Source organism: Salvia splendens, chromosome 20 (genome assembly GCF_004379255.2).
Source record: "Salvia splendens isolate huo1 chromosome 20, SspV2, whole genome shotgun sequence".
NCBI lineage: Eukaryota > Viridiplantae > Streptophyta > Magnoliopsida > Lamiales > Lamiaceae > Salvia > Salvia splendens.
Genome location: NC_056051.1, coordinates 7,844,741 through 7,872,036, shown reverse-complemented (window position 1 = coordinate 7,872,036; position 27,296 = coordinate 7,844,741). Strand labels below are relative to the sequence as shown.

At 35.9% G+C, this 27,296-nt stretch overlaps 1 protein-coding gene across 1 annotated transcript; it reads right to left on the bottom strand.

Moving 5' to 3' along the window:
• Nucleotides 1–16,040: 16,040 nt before the first annotated feature.
• On the bottom strand, nt 16,041–18,845 carry LOC121782738 (patellin-3-like). Its single transcript, XM_042180686.1, has 4 exons — nt 17,388–18,845; nt 16,845–16,969; nt 16,619–16,760; nt 16,041–16,544 (listed from the first exon to the last, which is right to left on the bottom strand). The coding sequence occupies exons 1-4, from the start codon at nt 18,621–18,623 to the stop codon at nt 16,293–16,295; spliced, it is 1,755 nt and encodes a 584-aa protein (XP_042036620.1). The 5' UTR covers nt 18,624–18,845; the 3' UTR covers nt 16,041–16,292.
• Nucleotides 18,846–27,296: the final 8,451 nt, after the last annotated feature.

Genomic DNA, 27,296 nt, shown 5'->3' with positions numbered 1-27,296 from the left:
AATAGGAGTAGTAATAAAGTTGTTTATGATCATATCAATTGTAAAAGGCATGTGATTACAATAACAATAAACGAAAAAAAAATTAGATGTACTTTTTCTGTCTATTAGTATTAAACATTGATAGAAAAAGATGCTCCATGAGGTTTAATACAAAAATTGTAATATATATATATATATATATATATATATATATATATATATATATATATATATATATAGGATTGTGTTCAAATCCTTTTCACCTATTAAATCCAATCTCCTTCTTAATCTCCACCCTTTATTTGAGCCGATCCAATGGACTAAATAATTGATTCTAATTATCAGATTGCATGCATTATTTACGTGAGAAGGGTATAATTGAAATTCTGTGTTGTAGTTAGTTATGGAAAGTGGCGTGAATACCTCCCTCAATGCGTATTGCAGTTTTGAAGCAAATCTTTTCCAGATTTAGTCCACTGCGTGCTCCATATTCCAGCGTTTAGCCGAGTGCTTACTGCTAATCGACGATCAATCTTTGTTGAAGCGATTTTTTGAATCCAAATATTACGAATACGGTTCATCCCCGGTATTTCAAGTATCAATGGAAGAAGGTAATAATGTAATTTTCGCCCATGTGAACTGAATTGGTTGCTGTCAATTGTTATAATCTGGGAAAAAATTGTTGGACCATGATTTGGTTGCTGGTTTGTTGTTTAATATTGCAGTTTCTAACAACTGTTATGTGTAATTCAGCCGCACGACCCAATATGTTTAACTCAACGAATTATTGTTTCATGTTTGTGTGCTTGGGTGTTGGTTTATTGAATCAATTTAGACGTTTAACGGTTTTGTTGTTGCTACGGTTTATTCAAGTTTATAGTTTTTGTTATTTCACGTGACATTGAATTTCAATCTTCCCCGTAGGGTTGCCGATTTCTGGGCCCAGGTTGTGGTATAATATGCGATTCAAAACATTTACGTTGGTTTAACATCGAATGATTAGTTATGAAAAATTATACATGTAATGTATAATTATGCTTATGTAATGCACTGTTTTATGTTATATAATGTATAGTATATTTCATATAATGCATCTATAGCTTAACATGTATACTGTTTCGTGTTTGTAAACAGGACGCGTTGTGCCTGCATGTTCTGAGCAGATAAAGCCTGTAGTTGGTCAGAGGTTCGAATCATTAGAGTTTGCTCTCGCGTTTTATGATGTGTATGCTAGGGCCGTTGGGTTTGACACGCGCAAACAAGGTGTGAGGAAGGTGGACGAAGTTACAACGTGGTATTACGTCGTATGCAATAGGGAGGGCCATATGAAGTCCATCGACGATATACATAATATACATTTTAGTGTAGTATAATGCGTATGCAATAGGGAGGGCCATAAGAAGTCCATCGACCATAAGAAGTCCCTAAGGGTTTAACAATCCCAGGGGCTAAGATATAATATGTTTTAAGTCTAAAAAATGTTGTCCAAATACACGAGCTGCAGTAATTCATCTCGGATTGCACATGCATAGCGCGTAGGTATTTTTTAAAACAGATATACATAATGTACATTTTAGTGTAGTATAATGCGTAGTTTAGTTTCTGTAATGCATTTTTTGTGATATGTAATGAACATTTATCCTGACCTGTTTAATTTAAGGTGTGTCGTGTTTCGATGTTTGGCGCATGTTTCTTGTTTTCCCTAGGGGTTTAACAAGCCTAGGGGCTAGGGTTTAGTATGTACGACAGCAACCACGCGATGCATTAAACAGGATAAATAATGCATTCAAATAGCCAAATAATGTACAAAATCACTCAAATAATGAACATACAAATATTGCATTCATTCTTAAGTAATGTACAACAGCAGTCAAATGATACATAAAACAGGATAAATAATGCATAGAAATAGCTAAATAATGTACAAATATTGCATTCACTCTTAGACTCATGTACAAGTTCCGTGACGGCTATCTTCTGCCGTGGAGTTAAACTCTTTATACAATTCAGAAACTCTGTAGGAGTTCGTCAACAATACAGATGGTCGACGTTCCTACCCCTTGGTTTTCTATCCTCGGTCTCTTCCGGAGCTGTACTAGTCCCGGCCTCTGATAATCACTCCCGGAATTTATGGGCAATTCCTACTGGCAGTATATCATCGACCGCCTCGTCGATGTCCAATCTTAGCTGCTTTAATGTTGTACAACATATAGTAATAACATACAATTAGTTACATAATGTACAGACTGAATAAAATAATGTCGACAGTTATACTGCATTCACTTATACACCCTTGTACATAAGCATCAAAATAATGCATAAAAACTGATACATAATGCATTTTAATAATCAAATAATGTTCAGAATAAATCAACAAATGCACCATGAATATTGCAATCACTCATTGTCTCATGTCCAACAACAGTCACATAAAGCATAAACCATGATAAATAATGCACTAAAATAACTAAATAATGTACAGATCCGATCAAGTAATGAACATACAAATATTCCATTCACTCTTTGACTCATGTACAACAGCAGTCACATGATGCATAAAACAAGATAAATAATGCGTTCAAATAGCCAAATAATGAACCGACTCACTCAAGTAATGAACATGTAAATACTGCAGTCACTCTTAGACTCATGTACAACAGCAGTCAAATGATGCATAAAATAGGATAAAGAATGCATAGAAATAGCTACATAATGTACAAATTCGATCAAGTAATGAACATACAAATATTGCATTCACTCTTTGACCCATGTACAACACAAGTCACATAATGGCTAAACCATGCTAAATAATGCATAGAAATAGCTACATAATGTACAGATTCAATCAAGAAATGAACATACAACTACTGCATTCACTCATTGACTCATGTACAACAGCAGGCCTATAATGCCTAAAACATGATAATTAATGCATACAAATATGTAAATAATGTACAGATTCAGTTAAATAATGCGGCCATGAATTTTGCATTCGCCCAATACTTCATGTACAGAAGCAGCCAATTATTTCAGGAATTGGACATGCAAATGAAATTGAATGCTCACCTTCAGGCTGGGATGGTTGTGAAGTGGAAGGACGTCCTCTTTTCGTCGTGATAAATCTGGGAGACGAACCAAAAAATCAGAACCCTATCAGATTTCATCTACATAATGGGTAACTAAACAATTTTTAACCATAATCTAGAAGAAATCCCATTTTGAAAATATCCTCATTTATGGGAAAAAATGGGTGAATCGTCGTTTGTGTGGTGAGGTAGGGTCGAAAATCGGGGAGAAACGTTTGCTGAAACCCAGAAATTAATCTTCGACAAGCCGTACCTCCTCGTCGACCGCAGAAAATGCTTGTACAAAATGGGAGGGTTGTTGAACCGGGAATCTGACGACCTTCGAAGGTCCGTTGAGATGGCCGGTACCTTGAATAGGCGGCTAGGGTTTTGAAATGGGATAGAGATTGGGGAGACGAAGCGGGTAGAGAGATTGAGAGTAGATACGTTTGGAGTGACAAATGTGTAGAGTAAATGGAAGGTCGTGGGTATACTCTGCCTAAAATCTCGCACATGCTGTTTTTGGGAGGTATTGAGAATATACATTTACTAATTAACCCCTATGATGCACGAAATGCACCAAATAATGCACCGACGGAATCCTAACTATGCTTCTAATCCGGATCGTCCATCCATCTAATCTAACGCTCCAAATGAAGAAGGAACTTAAATCTAAGGGGAGAAAAGGAGATTAACACTACCCTATATATATATATATATATAGGGATGTATTCATTTCCTTTTTGCATATTTTCTCCTTTTTCCTTCTTGATCCCAGCCCCACGATTTTGTCATCCGACGGTTAGATTAGTGTCACGTGTCATTTAATAATGCAGATTTTCCGTTGAATAATGCACACCGACTAATAATGCACCATTATAGTGTAATAATGCAGATTTTCAGTTGAATAATGCACACTGACTAATAATGCATCATTATAGTGTAATAATGCAGATCATCTGGACAGTTGATGAATGAGATCTAACTGCTCATATTAAGAAGAATAAAGGATCTAAGGAATGAATAGGAGAATAACGCTCCCCTATAGTGTTAATCTCATTTTCCTCCCTTAGATTTAAGTTCCCTCTTAACATCAACCATTAGATTGATGGAATGGATGGACTAGATGAAGCATCACAAAATCATCCCGTGTTGCATTATTAAACTCATTCTGTGCATTATATGGGTATAATTGTAAAACAACAATGAATTAAAATGTAATGAGCGAGATTTCAGAGTGCTTTTCATAAACCTTCCATCTACCCACTCTCTCTCTCACTCCCACCGTCGCACTCCTCAAACCCACGATTCAACACCGTCTCCCCGAATTCCCCCTCATTTCCAAACCCCAGCAACCACTCCAATCCACTGGAAACCAACCTTAGTGTCGATTTTCGTTGTTAATTCAACCTTCCGCCGCCGTTTCACTATCGAAAACTCACTCCCTTCGCGCGCGACTTCCAGTTCGAGTCGACAACAAGGTAGGGTTTTAACGCTTCAAATTTTCGTAATACCCACTGTTTATCGCCGATTATCACCGCTGACACACCACCTAATCGTCGATTCAATGTTTTTCACACTTGTTTTGGTCGAGATTTTCGTAAATCGTAAAATCGTGTTCATTTGTGTTAGGGTTCTGTCGATTATTGAAGTTTGTAGTTAATAACTTGTTGACAATTGTGTATTGAGCGATTTTGGAGAGAAGATTGTATCCGATTTGATTTTTGGTTTGTGTCACAGATCCAGGATGACGAAACGAGGCAGGCCTTTCAAAAGCCAACCAACCCAGGCTGCAGGTGAACAATGTCGACAACTTAATATGTCTGTAATTGAGTGAATGTTGTATTTATTCGTGCATTGTTTGATGCAATGTGTACATTATTGTAGGAATTGTTGTGCATTATATTTTTGTTTGAAACTACAGGAATCAGTTTAATAAGAAGCCTGTAAATGAGTGAATGTTGTTATCATTTGTGCATTATTTGCTGCGATTTGTTGAGTATTGTAGGGAGTTGTTTACCAAATTTGTTATTGTTTTAATATTCGTTTGTGCATTATTTGTTCTGTACATTGTATGGATTGGTATACATTATGGTTTTGGGTTGAGTGTATGTTATATTATGTCGTGCATTATTCGATGGAATGTATACATTATTGTAGGAAGTGTTGTGCATTATGTTTTAGGCATTATGTTGTTGTACATGGGTAAATGAGTGAATGCGGTAGTTGTATGTTCATTAGTTGATTAATTTTTACATTATGTAGCTATTTCACTGCATTATTTATCATGGTTTAGCCATTATGTGACTTGTGTTGTACATGCGTCATAGAGTAAATGCAATATTTGTATGTTCATTACTTGATCGAATCTGTACATTACGTAGCTATTTCTATGCATTATTTTTCCTATTTTATGCATCATTTGGCCGCTGTTGTACATGAGTATAAGAGTGAATGCAATATTTATATGTTCATTACTTGAGAGATTCTGTTCATTATTTGGTTATTTGAATGCATTTTTATTATGTTTTATGCATCATGTGACTGCTGTTGTACATGGGTCAAAGAGTGAATGGAATATTTGTATGTTCATTACTTGACCGGATCTGTACATTATTTATTTATTTTAGTGCATTATTTATCATGGTTTATGCTTCATGTGACTGTTGTTGGACATGGGACAATGGGTGATTGCAATATTCGTGGTGCATTTGTTGATTGATTCTGAACATTATTTGATTATTATAATGCATTATGTATCAGTTTTTAGGCATTATTTTGAGGCTTCTGTACAAGGGTGTATAAGTGAATGCAGTATAACTGTCCACATTATTTATTCAGTCTGTACATTATGTAACTAATTGTATGTTATTATTGTGTATGTTGTACACCATTAAAGCAGCTAAGATTGGACATCGACGAGGCAGTCGAAGATATACTGCCAGTAGGAATTACCCAGAAATTCCGGGAGCAATTATCAGAGGCCGGGACTAGTACAGCTCCGGAAGAGACAGAGGATAGGAAACCAAGGGGTAGGCACGTCGACCATCTGTATTGTCGACGAACCCCTACAGATTTTCTGAATTGTATAAAGAGTTTAACTCCACGGCATAAGGAAGCCGTCACGGAACTCGTACATGAGTCTAAGAGTTAATGCAATATTTGTACATTATTTAGCTATTTCTATGCATTATTTGTCATGTTTTATGCATCATTAGACTAATGTTGTACATGAGTCTAAGAATGAATGCAATATTTGTATGTTCATTACTTAATTGATTCTGTACATTATTTGGCTATTTGAATGCATTATTTATCCTGTTTTATGCATCACGTGGTTGTTGTTGTACATACTACACCCTAGCTCCTAAGCTTGTTAAACCCTTGGGGAAAACAAGAAACGTGCGCCAAACATTGAAACACGATACAACTTAAACGGGGCAAGATAAATGTTCATTACATATCACAAATAATGCACTACAGAAGCTAAAACTACGCATTACACTACATAATATGTACATTATGAATATCTATTTTAAAAAATACCTACGCGCTATGCATGTGCAACCCCAGACGAATGACTATAGCTCGTGTATTTGGACAACGTTTTTTAGACTTAGAACATACTACACCCTAGCCCCTATGCTTGTTAAACCCTTAGGGAAAACAAGAAACGTGGGTCAAACATCAAAAAACTGTACAACTTAAATGAAACTGGGCAAGATAAATGTTCATTACATATCACAAATAATGCATTACAGAAGCTAAAACTACGCATTACACTACATAATATGTACATTATGTATATCTATTTTAAAAAATACCTACGCGCTATGCATGTGCAACCCCAGAAGAATTACTGCAGCTCCTGTATTTGGACAACGTTTTTTAGACTTGGAACATACTACACCCTAGCCCCTAGGCTTGTTAAACCCTTAGGCAAAATAAGAAACGTGCGCCAAACATCGAAACACGGTATAACTTAAATGAAACGGGGCAAGATAAATGTTCACTACATATCACAAATAATGCATTATAGAAGCTAAAACTACACATTACACGACATAATATGTACATTATGTATATCTGTTTTAAAAAATGCCTACGCGCTATGCATGTGCAACCCCAGACGAATGACTATAGCTCGTGTATTTGGACAACGTTTTTTAGACTTAGAACATACTACACCCTAGCCCCTAGGCTTGTTAAACCCTTAGGGAAAACAAGAAACGTGCGCCAAACATCGAAACACGGTACAACTTAAATGAAACGAGGCAAGATAAATGTTCACTACATATCACAAATAATGCATTACAGAAGCTAAAACTACGCATTACACGACATAATATGTACATTATGTATATCTGTTTTAAAAAATGCATACGTGCTATGCATGTGCAACCCCAGACGAATGACTATAGCTCGTGTATTTGGACAACGTTTTTTAGACTTAGAACATACTACACCCTAGCCCCTAGGCTTGTTAAACACTTAGGGAAAACAAGAAACGTGCGCCAAACATCGAAACACGGTACAACTTAAATGAAACGGGGCAAGATAAATGTTCATTACATATCACAAATAATGCATTACAGAAGCTAAAACTACGCATTACACTACATAATATGTACATTATGTATATAATTAAATGAATCACACAATCTTTCCTCAATAACAAAATGGTCATCCAATTCCAACATATACATACAACAAAAACCAATCACATTTGTAACACCCAAAAAAAATATCATGGCAACAAAAACCCACACTATATCCCTCCCATGTCTCCTGATCGCCCTCTCACTCCTCCAAGCCACCCTTGCCGCCGTCCGATTCGGTGCCACCAACAACGCCTCCTCCACCTTGGGCGGTCAGCGCTTCAACCGCGACATCGGGATCCCGTACACCCTCCAAACAATGCCCGAAGTCGCCAACTTCATATGGAAGCTATTCCAGTAGCCAACGGAGGGCGAGCGGCGCCACTACTACCCGGACGACGTCGTAAACGTGATCATCCAAGACCTCCAGGACGGCGCCCTCGGCGGGGCCTGAGGCAACAACGTGTACATGAGCGCCAAGGGCATCGAGACGTACCCTCCTGGAGACGGAGCTAAGTTTATGTTCACCTCTAATGAATCCTAATGAAATTTTTACAAATAACCTCACAGATCCTGGAGGGAGGAAATTATGGATCTTTCCATAACAACCAACATTAGTGAATCTCTTTTCTGCCCTTTCCGAATTAAAAAATGAATATATTTAATGGATTCAGCAAATAATCTAACCCCTACGATTTGATTAAATGGACGCATGAGATGAAGAAGGAAAAAGGATAAATTATGTGAAAATGATATGAACATGACTCTATATATATATATATATATATATATATATATATATATATAAAAGTATATATATATATATGGCATTTATTCTACGTTTAAGAATGGTTCTACGTTTAAGAATGGTTCTATCTTGATCACAATTATATATATGTATATATATATATATATATATATATGATTAAAGTATTATTGGTAAAAAAACTTGTTTTCCCATTCTTGAAATCCAAGATAATTGTTTTTCACCCTAAGAGTTCATGTGTTTTTCACCACATTGAAATTTCGTGGTAAAGGTCTAATATGCAGTAGTATGTGCATCTTTCATGTACTTGCCCTGAAGTTTATAACTTACATAAAAATCAAAGTTGTGATTATTGTTTTATTATTTATTTGAAGTTGTATGAAAATGGACAAATCGAGCTTCATTTTTTATGTAATTTAGAAAATTTAATGACATCAGTGATGGCTTTTATATTATTAAAATCTAAATAAATGGATAAAAAATAATATTAAAATGGCTAAACAGGAGCAGTATATATAGATGATGCTTAAATAAAATATATAAGTAAGAAATTAAATATTAGTCATATGAAAAAAGCTAATGTAAGCATTTATTTCTCAACATAGATGAAAGACTCAAAGCTATTTTATATACATATTATATATTTATTCATCAATAATAAACTACTCCCAATAATATTAACCCATTTATATAATATATTTATGATTTAAATTAATACTCACTTTCCACCACAACCTTTATTTTATCATCCCCAAAGACATGAAATCGGTTGATAGTAACACAAGAATGTGCATAGAGCTGAAGTACCAAACATTTGCACCTTGCAAAGTGTTTAATGCTCATGAAATTGTCAGAGAATTATTGTTCTTTTCACATGAGGTGACATAAATAGGGCTATTGGTCCTTTTCTATGGACAACAAAATCCAAAAAATGACAAATTTATACAATAAACCATAAGAGCATCCATTACGCTGTCCCCCATCGTCTCTTAAACTACTATTTGAGGGTCTCACTGTACTTTATCCCTTCATCCCTTAACTAAGGGACGGAACCTGAACGCTCCGTCTCTTATTCCGTCCCTTAAATTACTATTCATTAAATTTCATTTTTATATTTTTTCAACCCAATTCAATTAAAACAAACACACTTTATTAAAATTAAAACAACATTAAAATTCAAAAAAATAGAAAATGAACATAATTAAAATCCTAAAAAATAAAAATGACATAATTTAATTTTCTCCGCCAAAGTTTTCCCAAATGTGCTCAATTAGATCCTCTTGGAGTTGGGCGTGGGCGCTAGAGTCGCGTGTCCTTGCCCGAATAGACAACCGTTCTTGTATTGACGGATGCGCTCCACTTCGCGGCGGACTACTTGCGGTTGAGCTTCCGGGGGATTCGGGGTCGAACCAATTTCCCGCCTCGGGTCCTTCGTCTTTGACAGTCATGTTGTGCAAGATTATGCACGTATACATGATGTCGACCATGCTCTCCATGAACCACGAACGAGACGGGGCTTTGATGATGTTGAAGCGCGCTTGGAGAACCCCGAACGCCCTCTCCACATCCTTGCGAGCAGTCTCCTGCTTCTGCGCAAAAAGAGCCTGTTTTGGGTTCGCAGGCCTGTTGCACGTCTTCACGAAGGTCGGCCACTTCGGGTAGATGTTGTCGGCGAGATAGTACCCCATTTTATACAGCCGGTTGTTGGCGACGAAGTTGATGGCCGGTGCTTTACCATCCAAAACTTCGGTAAAGAGGTCGGACTGGTGGAGCACGTTTATGTCGTTGTTCGAGCCAGGGACCCCGAAGTACGCATGCCAGATCCAAAGCCGGTAGTCGGCAACGGCCTCGAGTACAACGGTTGGGTGGGTGCCTTTGTGGCCGCTCGTGTAGGACCCCCTCCAAGCCACCGGGCAATTCTTCCATTGCCAGTGCATGCAATCGACACTGCCAAGCATCCCGGGGAATCCGTGCACTTGTTCGTGCAAGTCGAGGAGGAACTGACAATCGGTCGTGCTTGCCCGCCTTTGCAGAATTTGAGCAAGCACATGCGCCCAGTGGTGTCTCTGATGTGGAGGTATTCGTCGAACATGTCGGCCGTTTGTCCAGTCGCAAGCTGACGGATTGCTGCAGTACATTTCTGCAGCGTCGTGTGGCTGGGACGCCCGACCGCGTCGAACCCTTCTCGGAAGAACTCTTCCCGGGCCGCCAAAGTATTTGCGATGTGGAGAAATAGCTGTTTACTCATGCGGGAACGGCGACGGAAGTAGGTTTCTCCCCAAATCGGGTTATTGCAGAAGTAGTCGTGTACTAACCTTGCGGCGGCTTCCTCCCGGTTGCGATGGATGTATGTCCGGGAGCGTCGTGGAGGCGGCGCGGCTTCCTCCGCCTCTCGGCGTCGATCTTCTTCAAGTGATTGTTCCATTAGTTGACGCATTTGCTCAAAATGATCCATTTGTTTGAGTTGATTTAAGATGAAATTGGAGTGGTTATAGAGAGGATTTGAGAGGAATAGATGTGTGTTTGTGTGTGAAATGAGTAAGAAATATGATTATTTATAGAGTAAATAAATAAATAAAAAGAAAATAAAAAATTAACGGTAACATTACCGTTTGAAAAATAAATTCTTTTTTATTAAAATTCGAATTGATTTAAAAAAAAACGAATTATTGCGTCATCCGTGACGACGTCCACTCGCGGGCCAGCGAGTGGGCGTCACGCATGCATCGGGGGCGCGACACGTCGCCCGGGCGCGTTACGGGACGGCGCGTCAGTTGTCTCGCGGCTACGGGCTACGGGACGGGCTGGGGACGGGCTACGGGACGGGACGAATGTTGCAACGCGTCCCGCGGCGGAACCGTCCCTCCGGGACGGAACGCGAGCCGCGCGCGGGATGCGTAGTGGATGCTCTAATGTAGTATGCTTTTAAAAGTAAAGTGAACTATATCAAAAGTCCCTAACTTTTCGATTTATGACACTGCAGGTACCTAACGAAAAAAATAGTGTCAGAGGACACTAACATTAAATATAATCACGAATCATATTTTTCGGACCAAAATACCCTCCGGCCCTGAAAGGACATTTTTGTCACTCTATTATTTTGTTGACATGTGATTTCTGCCACATTTTTGTCAGCAACTTTTTATGTAATTTTCTAATAAGTTCTAGTACTTCATAAAAATTTAGTCTTTATTTACACTTTCTAATTTTTTTATAATATACATATTTATCATTATGACATTATCTGCATGAATTAATATGAAAATTAATAAAATGAGACCCTTTCTTCCTTATAAAACTCATTTTCAGGTATTTTTCGATGTTTTCTAATTTCTACTAATTTTTATTTATTTTTTACCTTGATTTATCGATCGATTTTATTTATTATGATAGTATCCCAGTTTTGCAGTATTAATTTATAAATTTACATTGTCTTAATTTCAGATACTATTATTAATAAAAAAATCTACAAGGATTAAATAGCTAATGTCACATGCTTGAATATTTTTAAAATATTACTCATGTTTCAATTTTATCATGAATGACAAGAAACTATGCAAATTTATATATAAAGATTGAATATTCATATGATGTTAAAAATTTCAGTTTGAGCTAAACTAAAATTGTTAATAAAATATTAATAAATATAAAATCGTCTTAAAGTTAGGCTTACATTAACAAATTAGTTCGATGATATATAATGAAAAAATATTTTAAATTTTAGTGTTGAAGAAAATAATACTGTATCATTTAATTAAATATGAAATATTTTTTATTCTGAGTATTATTGATTCAGATTTTATTTCATAAATAACTCCACTTTTCCATATTTTTGTTGTTTCTCAATGAATTTCCTATATGATATAACTAGTATATTGTTACCACTAACTAGAAATAGAGGAATATAAATAGTTTTTTTTTGTGTATAAATATTGACAAAACTTTAATCACGTATGAAGTATCAGAACTTATTAGGATATCACATAAGAAGTTGTTGACATAAATGTGACAGAATTCATATGTCATCGAATTTAGGGATTGCCAAAAATGCCCTTCAAGCCATTTGGCCATTTTCGTCCGAAAAGTGGCTAAAAACATGATTCGTAATTAAGTTTAACGTTAGGGTCATCTAATGATATTTTTTTTGTTAGGGACCTGCAGTGTCACAAACCGAAAAGTTAGGGACTTTTGATGTAGTTCACTCTTAAAAGTATTATATACTTTCAAAGTTTACTTAGATCTAGCATATACTCCCTCCGTCCACGAAAAATAGGACACTTTCATTTTCTGCACTCGTTTTAAAAAAATGATAATAAATAGTTAAAGTGGAGAGAAAGAAAAGTAAGAGGGAGAATAATATAGACAAGAGACTTCTCTACATTATTCTCTCTTGTACTTTACTTTCTCCCCACTTTAACTATTTATTATCATTTTTTCAAAACACGTGCAGAAAATGAAAGTGCCCTATTTTTCGTAGACGGAGGGAGTATAATTTAATTTTTTACTCCATTATTAACATAATTTAGTATGCAATTATGACTTTATTAAAAAAACAATATCAAGAGAGATATTTCTAGAAGGAAGAATGCAAAGCCACTCAATGACAACAAAGATACAAGACAACCTTATAAGATAGTAGTATAACTCAATTTTAGCAAAGTTGACTTGGATATAAGCCAGTTCATATATGCTATAAAAACATTAGTATTAATATTAGTAACAAAAAAGTTTGAGTAAATAAAAAAATGTTTGTTGTATACTTATGTGTATAGTCTAAAGAGTAAAGATTAATGTTCATTTTGTTGGTGGTGAAGAAGTAAATATTCATGTTAATCTCACAAACACAATTGAAAAAAAAAACTACAAAATGGAATATCATGTCATATCTAAGTATGTGTCTAATTTTCTTCTAAAAAGTCAGTATTGTTTGGTAAAACATCATTTCATGATAAAATTCAGATTCTTTTTTAGGGCCTAATTTAATCTAGCTTATGTGATGAAAGAAACAAGCGCACAAAATAATGACTTAAATAAGAAGAGTTTATCGAAATCAATAGCTTCTAGAAAAGGGTAAAGTTTTAAATAAAAGAATTGGATGAATAATTAAAGAAATCAAGCTGGAGATCATGCGAGGGAGAAGCCAATTCCCACTATTAAAGCCAAAACAGCTCAAATTATTATTAATAATTTATACTTTATGAGTTTCCTTTATCAACTTAATTATGTATCCTTCACATAACAAAACATAAAATAATTAAAAATAATCCAAGAAATCGTGTGCCCATGTAAGGATGAGGAAAGACGAATGAAAGAATTTATAAGGAATTACAGAATTCATTCAAATACTATAATTAATAAAAGAAAATCTTCCGTCGATATTTCCAGATCATAAAGATAAATTAGGGAAAAGAAAAATCCCAGGAATATTTAGGGGAAAAGAGGATGATAAAAGCCTAGTTTGTGGGGTTGCAACATTATTGGCTGAATCCAATTTTGTGATTATTTGATAAAATGTGGGGCTACAACGTGTGCTGATAATTGATGATGAAACATATATATATTTATTCATAAATTTAAGTAGGTGGGAAGAATGATTAGAATCCAAACTTTATTTTAAGGCAAATTCAATTTCATTTGCAGGTGTTTCTACATTAAATATTTGAATTTCAGAAAGAATCTTAACTGTTGTCTAAATATTTGTTTTTTTGTTTCAAACAGAAGTGTGCTGCTGACAAACTGATTACAAATTATAAAACTGTTGAAATGAAACCATTTTTGTCTGTAAAGTGCCTAACAAACTGTATTTGCTTTCTACTTTCTTGATTTATTTCAACTGTTCTATTTAAATATTTTCAAGATTTATTTCAACTGTTCTATTTAAATATTTTCAAGATTATGACTGCCAATCTCCCTTTTTTTATCCCTTAATGCTTTAATCCAATGCCTTACTTTACTATAGTGACTGTATAATTTTGATGATATATCCCCAAGTCTTATGCTACTCCCCATGTGCATGGTTTTGGTCTATAAGAAATACTAACACAATGATGTTGCCTACATTTTTCTTGACATATTATGTCCACAACATTTTGTTATACCTATACATTCAAACTGAGAAATTTTCAATTGTTGAACTATCAGTTCACCGTAAATTTTTTTTATAAATTTTCAACTCTAACCCTTCTTCTTAGTATTTTGTTGTCTAGCCAGTCTAATCTGATGAGTTTCGAATAAGATTAACATATTTGATTCCAACCATGACCAAATCATTTCTTATCTAGTATGATGCCATGTATGTCATAACTACAAATGAAAATTGAATAGATGGACCAAAAACATCTCTGATTCCAATCACCACCAAATCATCTCATATCTAGTATATTGATGCACAACTACAAAAGAAAATTAAATAGATGGACCAAAAATACATGTTACATCTCATATCTAGTATGATGCACAACTGCAATCAGTGGCGGACGCAGAAAAAATTTGTGGTAGGGGTTGAACTGTATATACTTTCTTGTTCGCAATAATTATCTCATATTTTCTTATAGTCCATCGTTGAAGAATAATTTTATGTAAATTAATATATAAAGTAGGAGTATTACATAAATTTCATATTTTTTCCACTCATATTTCTCTACTATTCTTAGAACTCGAACATAAATATAATAAAAAAATTAAAATAATATATCATGGACGGAGAATATTTTTATAGTAATATATAACATATATATTTGAGAAAAATATATATGTATTAAACAAAATATTAAAATTTCAATTAAAACACCTCAAAATCTAATTATAGAATTACAAACTCGACATCTTAAACTTAAATCATGTGAAGATCAATTATTTTTCAATTAATTACAAATCCTATACGAAATAAATTACACATTCAATCCATGATATTTTTTCAATTTTAATTTTTAGTTTTTATACCAATAAAGTAAATATTAAAAATTCTTATAAAATAAATATTTACATAATTGAATTGAAAAGAAAATGAATAAAAAGTTTAATTAATCACTAAACTTAATTACAAAATAAAAGTATGAACCAATTTAAAAATGTGAGACACGCACAGCTCTAATTTCTAAAACTAAAATAACACTAATTAAAAATATCATTTATTAGTATTATTCACTTTGTGAATTGAGTCATCGTCTTCCCCAAAACTATATCAGCCATTTTTATTTAACTTAAGTTCAATTCCTCACGAACACACACAACAGCCATTTTAAAAGTTCAGCCCTTCCTATCATTTAACTTTCTGAGATTTATTCTTCATTGGCATTAATTTGATAAGGGCTGATATGAGTACTTGAAAATTTTGAAATTTTTTAAAGTAGAAAAAAACACGAAAAAATACTTCTTCGAAGGGGCTTAAGCCCTTCTCCCTCCCTTACTGTCTCCGCCAATGGATACAAAATAAAAACATCCACTTGGACTTTGCAATGAATGACTAACACATGCAAGAATTTGACACATTGGCATATTCTACATTTATAGACATCAACATCCATGAAAAGAAATAGGGACAGTGTAAGAAAAGATGCAAACATCAACAAAAACACCAACAAGAAGGTAGTAGTAATAAAAGTTGCTGCACTCTAACAAAGAGGCAAAAAGTATAAACATTTCTGTTTCACATTAACTCATTCCTTAAACATATGTACTTGAATTCCAAATTTTTGTTACACAGCAATCCAACAACAAAAAACTTCAGTTTGTAATAACAACCAACAAACAAATATAGAATCAACAACATTTCCCAACACCAACTATGTTTTTCTTCTCTTTAAACACAAATCAAGTAAAAAAGAATTATGTGACTGAACAAAGGAAAGAAAAACCACCCTTTTCCTCTCCTCATTCTTTCATTCATTCAGAGGGCTTAGTCTTGAACCTGAAGAGAAGCTTCTTCTTCTTTGATGTTTGGTTGTCAAATGTAAGCACAACTTTGCCAGTCTCACCAATCTTGAAGCTGCCACTGACCACCTGCTCATCCCCCGGCCCAATCTTCCTTGACTTGTGCACGATCCACGTGTACCCTCCCTCCGCCGAGGGCACAAACTCCGCCCCGTAGCAGACCTCCCAGCCAACCACCCTCACCTCCCACACCACTGTGCAAGCCTGCATACAAAATTCAAGAATCACCATTAGACGTCGGGTTTTCATTGATTTGAGCTCGAATAAACGAGGCCTACCTCAGTGACCGGGATCTCAACCGTGTGCTTGCCCGCCGGCTTGATGGTGTCCTCTGTTGCAGAATCAGCAGTGGTGAATTCTGCCTCACCCTCCTTGCTTAGGCCACCATATTGAACTGGGACTTGCTCTGGTGCTATGTATCTAATAAAAGTAGAATTTTTTCAATTATTAACAATATATGAATTCAAATAATCTTCAAAATTGGTAAAAAAAAAAGTTACTAACTTGAAGAGAGTCTCAGTAGTCTTAGTAGGGCCAGCAAACTCAAACTTGCTCTTGGTTCTTTGAGTCAAGAATGGACTGATCAACCTATTGTAAGCCACATACCACCATGGAACATTGATGAACACCTTCACAACAAAATCAATTCTAGTTAAAACACAGTAATACCCAAAACACATTAACACAAACAATCAAATTGCAAGAAATACACACAAAACCACCAATCCACATCAATGAAACTTAAGCAACCCAATTAAAGAACAAACAACAGACAAGTTAAACAGCATCCCAAGTCATAAAAATTGAATCTTTAGTGTGGGAATGTGTGTGTGTGAGAGAGTACCTGTTTGGAAACAAACTCATGGTAGTAATACCCAAAACACACAATCAAATTGCAAGAAGCACACACAAAAACACCATCCATCAACCAAGACTAAAGCAACCCATTCAAGAACAAGCATACAGACTATTTTAACAACATCCCAAGTAAAAGTCAAATGAAACGTCAGTGTGTGTGTGTGTGTGTGAGAGAGAGAGAGAGAGTACCTGTTTGGCAACAAACTCAGGGTAGTTATCTTGGAGAAGCTGAAGTGCCTCATTAGTAGCCTGCCTGAAATCTTTCTTGAAGAGAATCAAACCAGGCAGATTCTTAAGATCAGTGATTTGAACAATGGTGCAAATGCTATCAGGGCTGAAATCAAATTTCCTGATATTCTTCTCCAACAACAGAATATACCACCTCAAGAATTTACCCCTTTTCTCAGCATCACCAAAGGTTTTATTATACAAATCCTTATCCTGAAAGGCCCCAAAAGCATTGTAGCAAACCGGGTGGCCCTCTTTGTCGACACCACTCAAGAACACAACTTTCTCAAGCCCTTCAACAAGGGCGGATTCCTCCCCTTCGAGTAAAGAATCGATCTTGAATTCCTTCCTCCACGCCACCACGTTTTTCAGCATGGTGAAAGCCTCCTTCACTTTGAAATCACGAGCCCTCAAGAATTTGAGGAGGATCACGTCGCTCCTCTTGTCGGCGAGGAGAGGGACGCCCCAGATCGAGACCTCCTCCGGCGCCGGCGCCGGGGGAGCTTCTTCCTCCGCCGCGGGGGCGGTGGCGGGCTCCTCGCAGGGGGGTGGGGTGGGAGCGGTGACTTCGTGGACTATGGTTTCCTTAATCTCCTCCGCCGCCTCGCAAGATTCGATTTTTGCTTCCTCCGGCTTCTTCTCCACCGCCGGCTCCTCCGCCGCAGGTGGCGGCGCCGGAGTTTCAGCAGGTGGGGCCTCGCAAGATTCGATTTTTATCTCTTCTGCTTCTTTTTTGGTCTCTTCTGCTTCTTTTTTCTCTTCGGTTTTGGTCTCTTCTTCTTTCTTTTCTTCTGTTTTTTCCTCTGCTTCTGTTTCCGCCTTTTTCTCCTCCGCCTTGGCCGGCGGCGGAGCGGTGAACTCGTGCTTGTTGAGGGCTTCTTGAATTAGGAGCTTGAGTTCATCGAGAGCTTTCTTCTCCGGATCGACGAGATCGTCGACTTTGTTGCTCTCCTCTTTAAAGGGGGCGGATTCAGTAATTTTCTCATCCTCCGCCGCCGGCGCCGGCGCGGCTTCATCTTTTTCCTTCTCCTTCTCTCCTTCATCGGCCACCTTCTTTTCGGGCTCGGGCTCGGGCTCCGGGGGCACCTCCTTCTCCACGGAGACGGGCTTCTCCGCCACCGGCACATCGGATACCGCCGCCACCTCCTCGGCCGCGCACGCCGCCTCCGGAGCCGTCTTCTTGGTTTCCTCAGCCATTTCGAAAGAGCAGATTTTTTAGCAAAAAAGGGGAAATTTTGGGGATTTGATTGTAGGGAAGTTCGAAAAATTGATTCTTTTTGAGATATAGAGAGAGAAAGAGGGAGAAGAATGAATTGAAATTAGGAAAATTGGTGAATTTGAAGAAGAGGAACTGAGGAAGAATGAGTGTGTGTAGTGTGTGAAGAGAAACAGTCTGTCTGAGAATTTGCCAGCTCGTTACCACTCTTGAAATGGGGCCCATCTCCACCACACATACACACATCCTTTTCTCTTTTTCTTATACGAAATCAAATTAAATTACTCTATCGTCTCAATTATTTTCATTTTACAATTTCAATGCTCAATTGGAAATTTTTTTAAATTTTGTAGTGCCAATTTGTTATTCATGTCTTTAAAAAGTAAAAAACAAATCACAATTTAATCGAAATTCATACAATTTGGTCATGATTTTACAGTCCATCAATAGTATATTATATAGTACTACTAGTTACTTATTGCTACTCCACAAATATCTTCGTAATTGCATCGAATACCTTTTTAATTCTAAGAATGTAAATTTGTAATCTGATTTTATTATATTTACAATAATGAACTACTTTAAACTGAATTTTGTTCATGTTTTCATGATCAGGGATTCAGATGCATGAATAATAAAATAATTAGGGTATAAATTATTGTAAATTGCTACTCCATCCGTATCATGTTACTCGCACTTTTCATTTTAGATCGTAAATTTGAGATTGATTTTTAGCATAATTAAAAAAGAATTTTAAGTGTAATGGGACATCAATTAATAAAGGAGTTCTTAACTTAAACTAACATATTAATTAAATGCATTAATTTTAACTTAAATTATAAATAGTATAAGGAGTTTATAATGAGATGAAAAGGAACAATGCAAGTAACATGGGATGAAGGGATTATAATTAATCAAATTATATGAATTCGGCCACTTTTACCAATTTAATATAGATTTCGGTTGATATAATGGAAATAACATCGAAATATATAAAAGGCAATTACTATACAATTAGGTTTTACATCATACCTAATACTAGGAAATTTGAAGAATGAATAATTCACCCATTGAAAGAGATTTTTGTCATGATATGAAAAAGGAAAAGAAAAATAAGCCATGGCGTAATAAGTCAATTGTTACAAGCAATCCATAGATGTCAAAATTATGTATATGGAGTAATAATAATTATTATTATTATCATCTTGTGAAACTTATTTATAGCTTCTAGAAAAAGATTATAGATTTATAGGGACTATTAGATAAGCATGGGAAGAGCCTGTCAATGATATGAATAAACATAGTCTTGTAATTTTATAAATCATTGAGAGAGAAAATGAAATATTGTGGACCTTTGTGGCCTTGTGGGTATCAAAAAATAATAATAATAATAATAATAATAATAATAATAATAATAATAATAATAATAATAATAATAATAATAATAATAATAATAATAATAATAATAATAATAATAATAATAATAATAATAATAATAATAATAATAATAATGATAATGATACAAGTTAATAACATACTCCCTCCGTCTCATGTTACTAGCACTTTTCATTTTAGGCCGTAAACTTGGTATTGATTTTTTTATAGGGGTGGGGATTCGGTCGGTTCGGTTCCGACCGAACCGATTAGTCGTTAACCGAATCCCATTTTTTCCAAAATCTAGAACCGGAATCGCACCCTTTGTCGGTTCAGTTCCTTGAGGAACCGATCGATCCTAACCGACAGGTTCTTCGGTTCCACCAAAGGAACCAAAGGAGAGAACATTGGCGTGGAGAGTTGGACAGCAGCCTCGTCGGAGAGAGCGGCGGTGTGGAGAGGGCAGCAGCCTCGTCGTCCCCGGCTCGAGAGAGAGCAACGCAACGAGGAGAAAGTAGCAGCCTCGTCGTGGCCGGTGTGGGAGAGAGCAACGGTCGGCGTGCTATGAGAATTTAGATGAGAGAGCTCACGAGATATTTGACTTGACATTACTGTAAACACTTGGTAATTTTTTCATGGAAGATAAGTCAATGTATCTATATCATTATGGGATATTTAAGTTATTTGCTAATGCTCCATATTTATCTAATACGTTAAGTTCTAAATTTTAATAAACAAAGTAGCTGTCTTGAGATTGGTTATCTCTCTGAGGCCATTACCAATGGGGCGCCCTAATGCGCGCCCTATGGCGTGCCACGTCATCAGTTTTATCCTCCTACCCCCCACCTGCAATGGGGCGCCCTAAGGCGCACCCTATATGTTTTACTATTGTTTTGTTAATTAATTTAAATGTTTTCAAATATGTAATGCAAACTAATTAAAAAACACAACGATTAACTAAAAATCGGCGAAGATTGCATTGATTAAACAAAAGTTACACGATTAAAATTAGCTAATCTACGTAATTCCCAACTTCCGGCGCAGCTCATCGATCAACCCCCGAAGATATTCAGCTTCGGAGGGGTCCGTACACTTCTTGAGGGCCTTGTACGTCTGCAACAACGTCTTCGCCATCGAGGCTGTTGCCAACTGCTCATTCCCGGCGGCCGTCGGGTTCGGGATCGGGATCGGCAATGGGGCGGCGGCAGTCGAGGATGATGTCGCCGCCGCCTTCCCCTTGGCCTTCGCAGCCTTGACGCCTATGGGACGCAGGGAGGACATCGGTGTGCCGGAACTCTCAATGTCCTCGTACGTCCGGTTGAGGTCCACCGGACGAGTTCCGCTTTCGCTGCTCGTGTAACCACCAGCTTCGGTGGTCGTCGTCCTCTTTGTCACCCCGGTGTGAAGAATTCCGCCTTGGAACTTCTGCTTGTCCCTCAAGAGCGCCCAGATGGCCTCGTGCTTGAATTCGCCGTACAGGGACTGGTACGACATCAGCGCTTTGGAGCGCACGTCGCTCAAGCTCTCGCCGCTCTCCTGCTCCCTCGCGCACTTCTCGTACTCCGACGAGAACAGGTTGATTTGCTTCTTCACCTAGTCCCAGTGCTTGCGGAGCTGCTCCCGTTGGCGCTTGTACGCGCTCGGCGGCTTCGCCGCATTGTAACGCTCGGCGATGCGCTCCCAGTACGTCACCTGCCTCTGGTTGTTCGCGAATATCAGGTCCTCCGATATGTCCACCCAACAGCTCGCCAATATGAGGGTTTCATCCGGCTGGTAGTTTGTATGGCGGGGGCGTACTCTTCACAATTTCTCGGAGGTGGCAACTTCTGCGCGCGGTGCCAGGTCCGCTTCTTTTTGGAGGGGCGGAAGGGGTGGCGTCGGCGGCGGCAGCGCGACGGGTCGGTTTGGAGACGGCTCCATGTCATCCAAACCGTACGATTCCGTGCTGAATTCGGGATCGTACTACGTGTTGGCACCTCCCCAAACATCGGACTCTTGGGACTTGAATCCATTTCGTAGTAATAATAAAAATGTGAGTTTCGAGAGTGAAATCGTGAAATGAAACGTTACAAATGAAGGTGGGATAGGGGTATTTATACAAAAAATCGAAAACGCGTGCCATCGTCTGCGACTATCGTCCGCCGATCCCGCAATGGGGCGCCCGATGGCGCGGACGATAGGCCATCGTCCGCGCCATCGTCCGCCGAGCCCACAATGGCGCAGACGATGGTGCGGATGATAGGCCATCGTCCGCGACGTAGGGCGCGCCCTATGCATCAGCCGCGGACGTAGGGCGCGGGCGATGGCGGCCACCCACAATGTGGGCATCGTCCGCGCCCGAGGACGATGGACGTCATCGGGCGCCCCATTGCGGGTGGCCTGATCTGTGTGTTCTCTTGTCTAAAATGCAGACAAATTATAGGGACATAGAGTTTGGTTTCTATCAAGTTCTTTGAAACTTGAAAGATAGAGTTTATGAAATTAAAATGAATCTATAAAAATCAAAATTAAACACACCAATCGGTTCTTCGGTTCTAACCTTTCGGTTCGGTTAGAACTGAGAACTGCCTAAATCCTAAACCCACTAACAGGGACCGAACCTTAACCTTATTTTTTCAGTTCTTGGTTAACCAATAACCGAAAAAATAAGGTTGGGATCTCGGTTAACCAAGAATCGAGAACCGTTTCCCCACCCCTAATTTTTTAGGATAATTAAATTAGAATTTTAAGTGTAATGAACATAACTTAGTAAAGGAACTCTTAACTTAATCTAACATATTAACTAAATACATTAATTCTAACTTAAACTAGGAATAATATAAATAGTTTGAGACGAGCTGAAATGGAATAGTGCAAGTAACATAGGAAGTAATATATAAATTGCGCCAAAATAAATCACGATGATATTTATGAATCGAAATTCCACCAAAATTCTAAAAAACCTACACATCAAGGCAGTTGAATTATCAAGAGTTACAATTTTAAAATTATATTTTCCTTGCTAATAAGTTTTAAATCAATATGTCTCCCTGTATCTCAAGCCAATTTAAATAACTAATTTAATACCTCCCTAGTTTCTTTTTCTTAATTTGAAGCATATATATATATACACACGCAAGATTCACTTTGTCATGATACACTTCCAGTAAAATTATTTAATTTATTTTTCGAAATATTTATTTGAATAATTATTTATTCTTAATACAAGGTAAGTATATATGTACATTAGATTCACTTTCGTCATCACCAACTTCATTCGTCTTTAAACAAAATCCTACTACTAACTTTTTTCCAGCACGACAAAAGTTGTCAAAAGTATACAAAATCAAGAAAGATATTATTTTACCTTAATATTGTACACTCCAAAAATATTTAATTTATTTTCCCAAAAATAAATTATTTTAAATAACTTGTTATTCTACAGGCTGTCCTATGATCCCACATAAGCATAATAATCATCGTCTCGTTTTAAAAAGCCGGCTCACCAAATAGATATTCCAAACTGTATTAAACCTCTAATTAATTGTGCTTATTACATATTCTAGTATTTAATTGCAGTAGTTTCAGTGCAACTTTTTGAATAATTTGATGCTTTATTTAAATAGTACAATAATAATATATCTCCTTGTAATGATATAACTAAGTTTATTATTTATATATGAACATACAAAGTTACAAACTTTTAACATTTTTTTAATTTTTAAGTTTATTATATAGAATTAGAAACCGAGATTTAATTTATTATATTGTCTTTATTGTATTTAAGTTTTTAATTAAGGATTTTTTTATTTATTTAGTTTTGCTACACTAATTTGGAAAACTTACTTCTATATGATCTTCCCATGAAAAACATGATATAACTAATTATTACTAACATTTCAGTGATGTTTTTAATATTTTGACACTTAAAAAAGCACATAAATATGCATCCACTTCCACATAATTAGTTGATATAGCTGAGTTTAATACTCCTTTTTATTTGAAAATTTATTTATTTAATTTATAGGGTTATTCATATTAGTTGGGGCATTGGGGGGAAGATGAAAATTACTAGTACTTTTTATTTGTGGAGTACCTTCTTACAATTTTTTTAATGTCATGTTACATTTCACTGTCATATTTATTTTAACCAAATCTTATACGAATGTCAGTTAATGTCATCTATAAACCTGATAAACACTGTTTTGGTCAATAAAAGAGATAAGGATCATAATTAATTATATGTCGAAATATTTTATTAAAACTTTATTAAAGTCAAGAGCTGTACTAATCTTATCAAAATCAAACACATAACTAATATTTAAATGTATTAATCTTAATCAAGCCTCATACATTGACTAAAATGAAACTCAGCTGGTTTTAGCAATTACGTATTGGATCATATGTTGCAACAAAAATCAGGAGTACTCCAATACTTATTGATTCGATGATTACTAATCGAATTATTTTATTAGGAAAAATAACCTAGTCATTGCTAGTAAATGCTTCCAAATATATTATTTATTTAAAAATTCCAAAAATAAAATAATTCTTAAAAGTCCGCTTAATTAATCAGTGAAGATATCGTACCCTAATTCAGGACGCTGCAAATGTCCAAGCAATAAACAGTGTGATTATATATAAGCTTTTGGAATTTAGTGAAATTATTTAAAAATCTGTATTAGTGTCGTTAAAGACAATTACCGCTTTTAACGTTCTTCTTTTTTGTTTGTACTATAACGTCACTATCTAAATTCCTTTTCCTTTTTCTTGGTAATCTCAATTACTAATATTTTTAGTTGGACTCCATTACTAATTTTGATATTGAGAGCATCGCATCCACTATGCATATGTTATATATTTAAATTTTAACCACTGCAACCTTTTAAAGTGATTAATAGAAAACAGTTATGGATGCCTTCAACCGTTGTGTTGCTTCTTGGTTGATCATGCTACCAAAATTTAATATGAAGTGTGACATATCCATGTTGGCGAAATATAAATGTCATCATAAATTGACAAATGATGGGGACAAGGAACTAAAATGATGCGGAAATTGCATTTGGCATAATTAGAGTGAAGAATATGACCCAAATTATGGTACACAATTTCATCATCAAGCTATTAAGAGTATATTTTAATGATAATGTTTTCTTGTAATTATAATTAAAATTAGCAAGGAGGATTAGACTTCTAAGCACAACTAGTTAAAATTTTTAATCTATCATAATCTAAAGTGTCAGTTTGGTGAAAAGACAATAATACCCTTTTTGGAGGGAAAATGGAGAGATGAATTGACTTTTATTTCTTTATTTTATTTTGAGTATTGTTCAATAAAATTCTAGCTTCTTGAGAAAGTTTTGAAACACTTTTAAATAGAGTCTGCCATTAGTTGAATCTACATTTATGTATCATGGACTAAATTTTCTAATTTTCTGATTGCAAAATAGGGGGTGGTTCTGCTTGGAATCCGGTGATGGCTCTGGCGAGAACTCCGGCAATGGCTTTGGCAAAGGAACAAACATATCAAATTAGCAAAAATCTATGTAGAATCTTTCAATTTATACATTTTTGAAACTTTGAATAACTTAATATTGGTTTTAAATTCTATATTCTGAAACATGAAAAAGATACTTCATCGGGGATGAGGCCAGCGCTGGAGATGCATGGCCGGAAAGTAAAGGCAGCGGCGGCTGAAGGGACGGAGGCAGCGGCGACGGCGGAAGGGACGTAGGTAGCAGCGGCAGCTGGAAGAGAACCATCCGGCGGAAGAGACGGAGGAAGCGGCGGCGGTGTAGGAACTGCAACTCTGCAAGAGCCATCCGACGACACCTGGCCGACCAAACAGACAGTTATGCAGGATGGAAGGAAACCCGACGAGCACGGCGTTGGGCGTGGCGGCGTCGATTGGCAGAGAGAGGGAGGTGGCGAGGCAATGCAACGAGATGGAGGTGGCGAGGCCGATTGAGAGAGAGTGTGGAGGAGCAGGAGATGAAGAGAGAGGCGTGATTGGGAGAGAGATGGAGAATAGGGAGGCACAACTTTTATCGTAGGGTTGGTAGGTTTATTAAGGTTTTTATTGAGTTGGATTTTCAGAAAATGTTATACTTCATTGATTGATTTTCTTTTTAATTGAATATAGTCCTAAATTAGGTATTATTGTGTCTTAAAAGTTAGATTTAATTTGGACTATTAATTTATTGGATTTAGTATATACTTCATATATATTTTTAATTTTTTTTACAATTTAGTTATAAAAGTAGTAGTATATGTTAATTAGCCTTATATTTGGATTAAAATTGGAATTGTGCTATAGAGTTTAGTTTGCCTTCCATTTATTTAGGTTGAAATTGCAATTTAATCCTTTATTGTAATATTTTTTTCTGAATTAATTCACAAGCTAAACGACAACACAAATATGTAATGTTTACAATTTTCATCCTATAATTACTCAATTAAAGTTTTCAGTTCATATATTTTAATTAGTCTCTAATTAATTAAATAATACTACTAAAGAGTTGTATAAATTACGGAATAAGATGAAATTATATATATATATATACACGTAAAATTAAATCTAACATATAAAGTTTGTATAACTTCTAAATATAAGAGTAGTGTAAACTTCATATTATTCAAAACAAATAAGATGCATAAAATATTATCGTTATTTTAAGTGGCAATTTACTTTTTATACGTGTATGTGGTGGGAAGTAAGAAATTTATTCTTTCCAATATTAACAACTCATTTAGTCTTTGGCCATATATATCAAGTTATGTTACGGTCTGAAATTAAACGGAAGAAATAAATAGTCAACTAAAATGTGATTATCGGATAATACAAAATTTAGTATACATAATTCTACAATTAAGTCTACAGTTAAATTTAGTATACATAATTCTAATTGAGTTGATTTTATTTTATCTATTATAAATAATTACTATGTATTTAGTCTTTGGCCATACATCATAAGTTATGCTAAGTCATTAAAACCTATAGTGTTAAAGATACATTTGGTACTTACTATTATAATATTTGTTGCGATTTAAGTATTTTTTTATTGAGACATTTAGTTTTTTTATAAGTTATTATTAAGATAGTATAACTATATAAAATTTTATTATCATTTTATTTTGGATGAAAGAAAAACAAATTCTCTAAACTTGCATAGTACATATAATCAAGAAATGTTAAAATACTAATTAAGTAAAATGATAGTGTTTGGGTGATGATATTCATAGGATGAGATTGTGACAAAATAATTTGCGTCATGAGATAAGATTGTGGACACTAAAGGTAG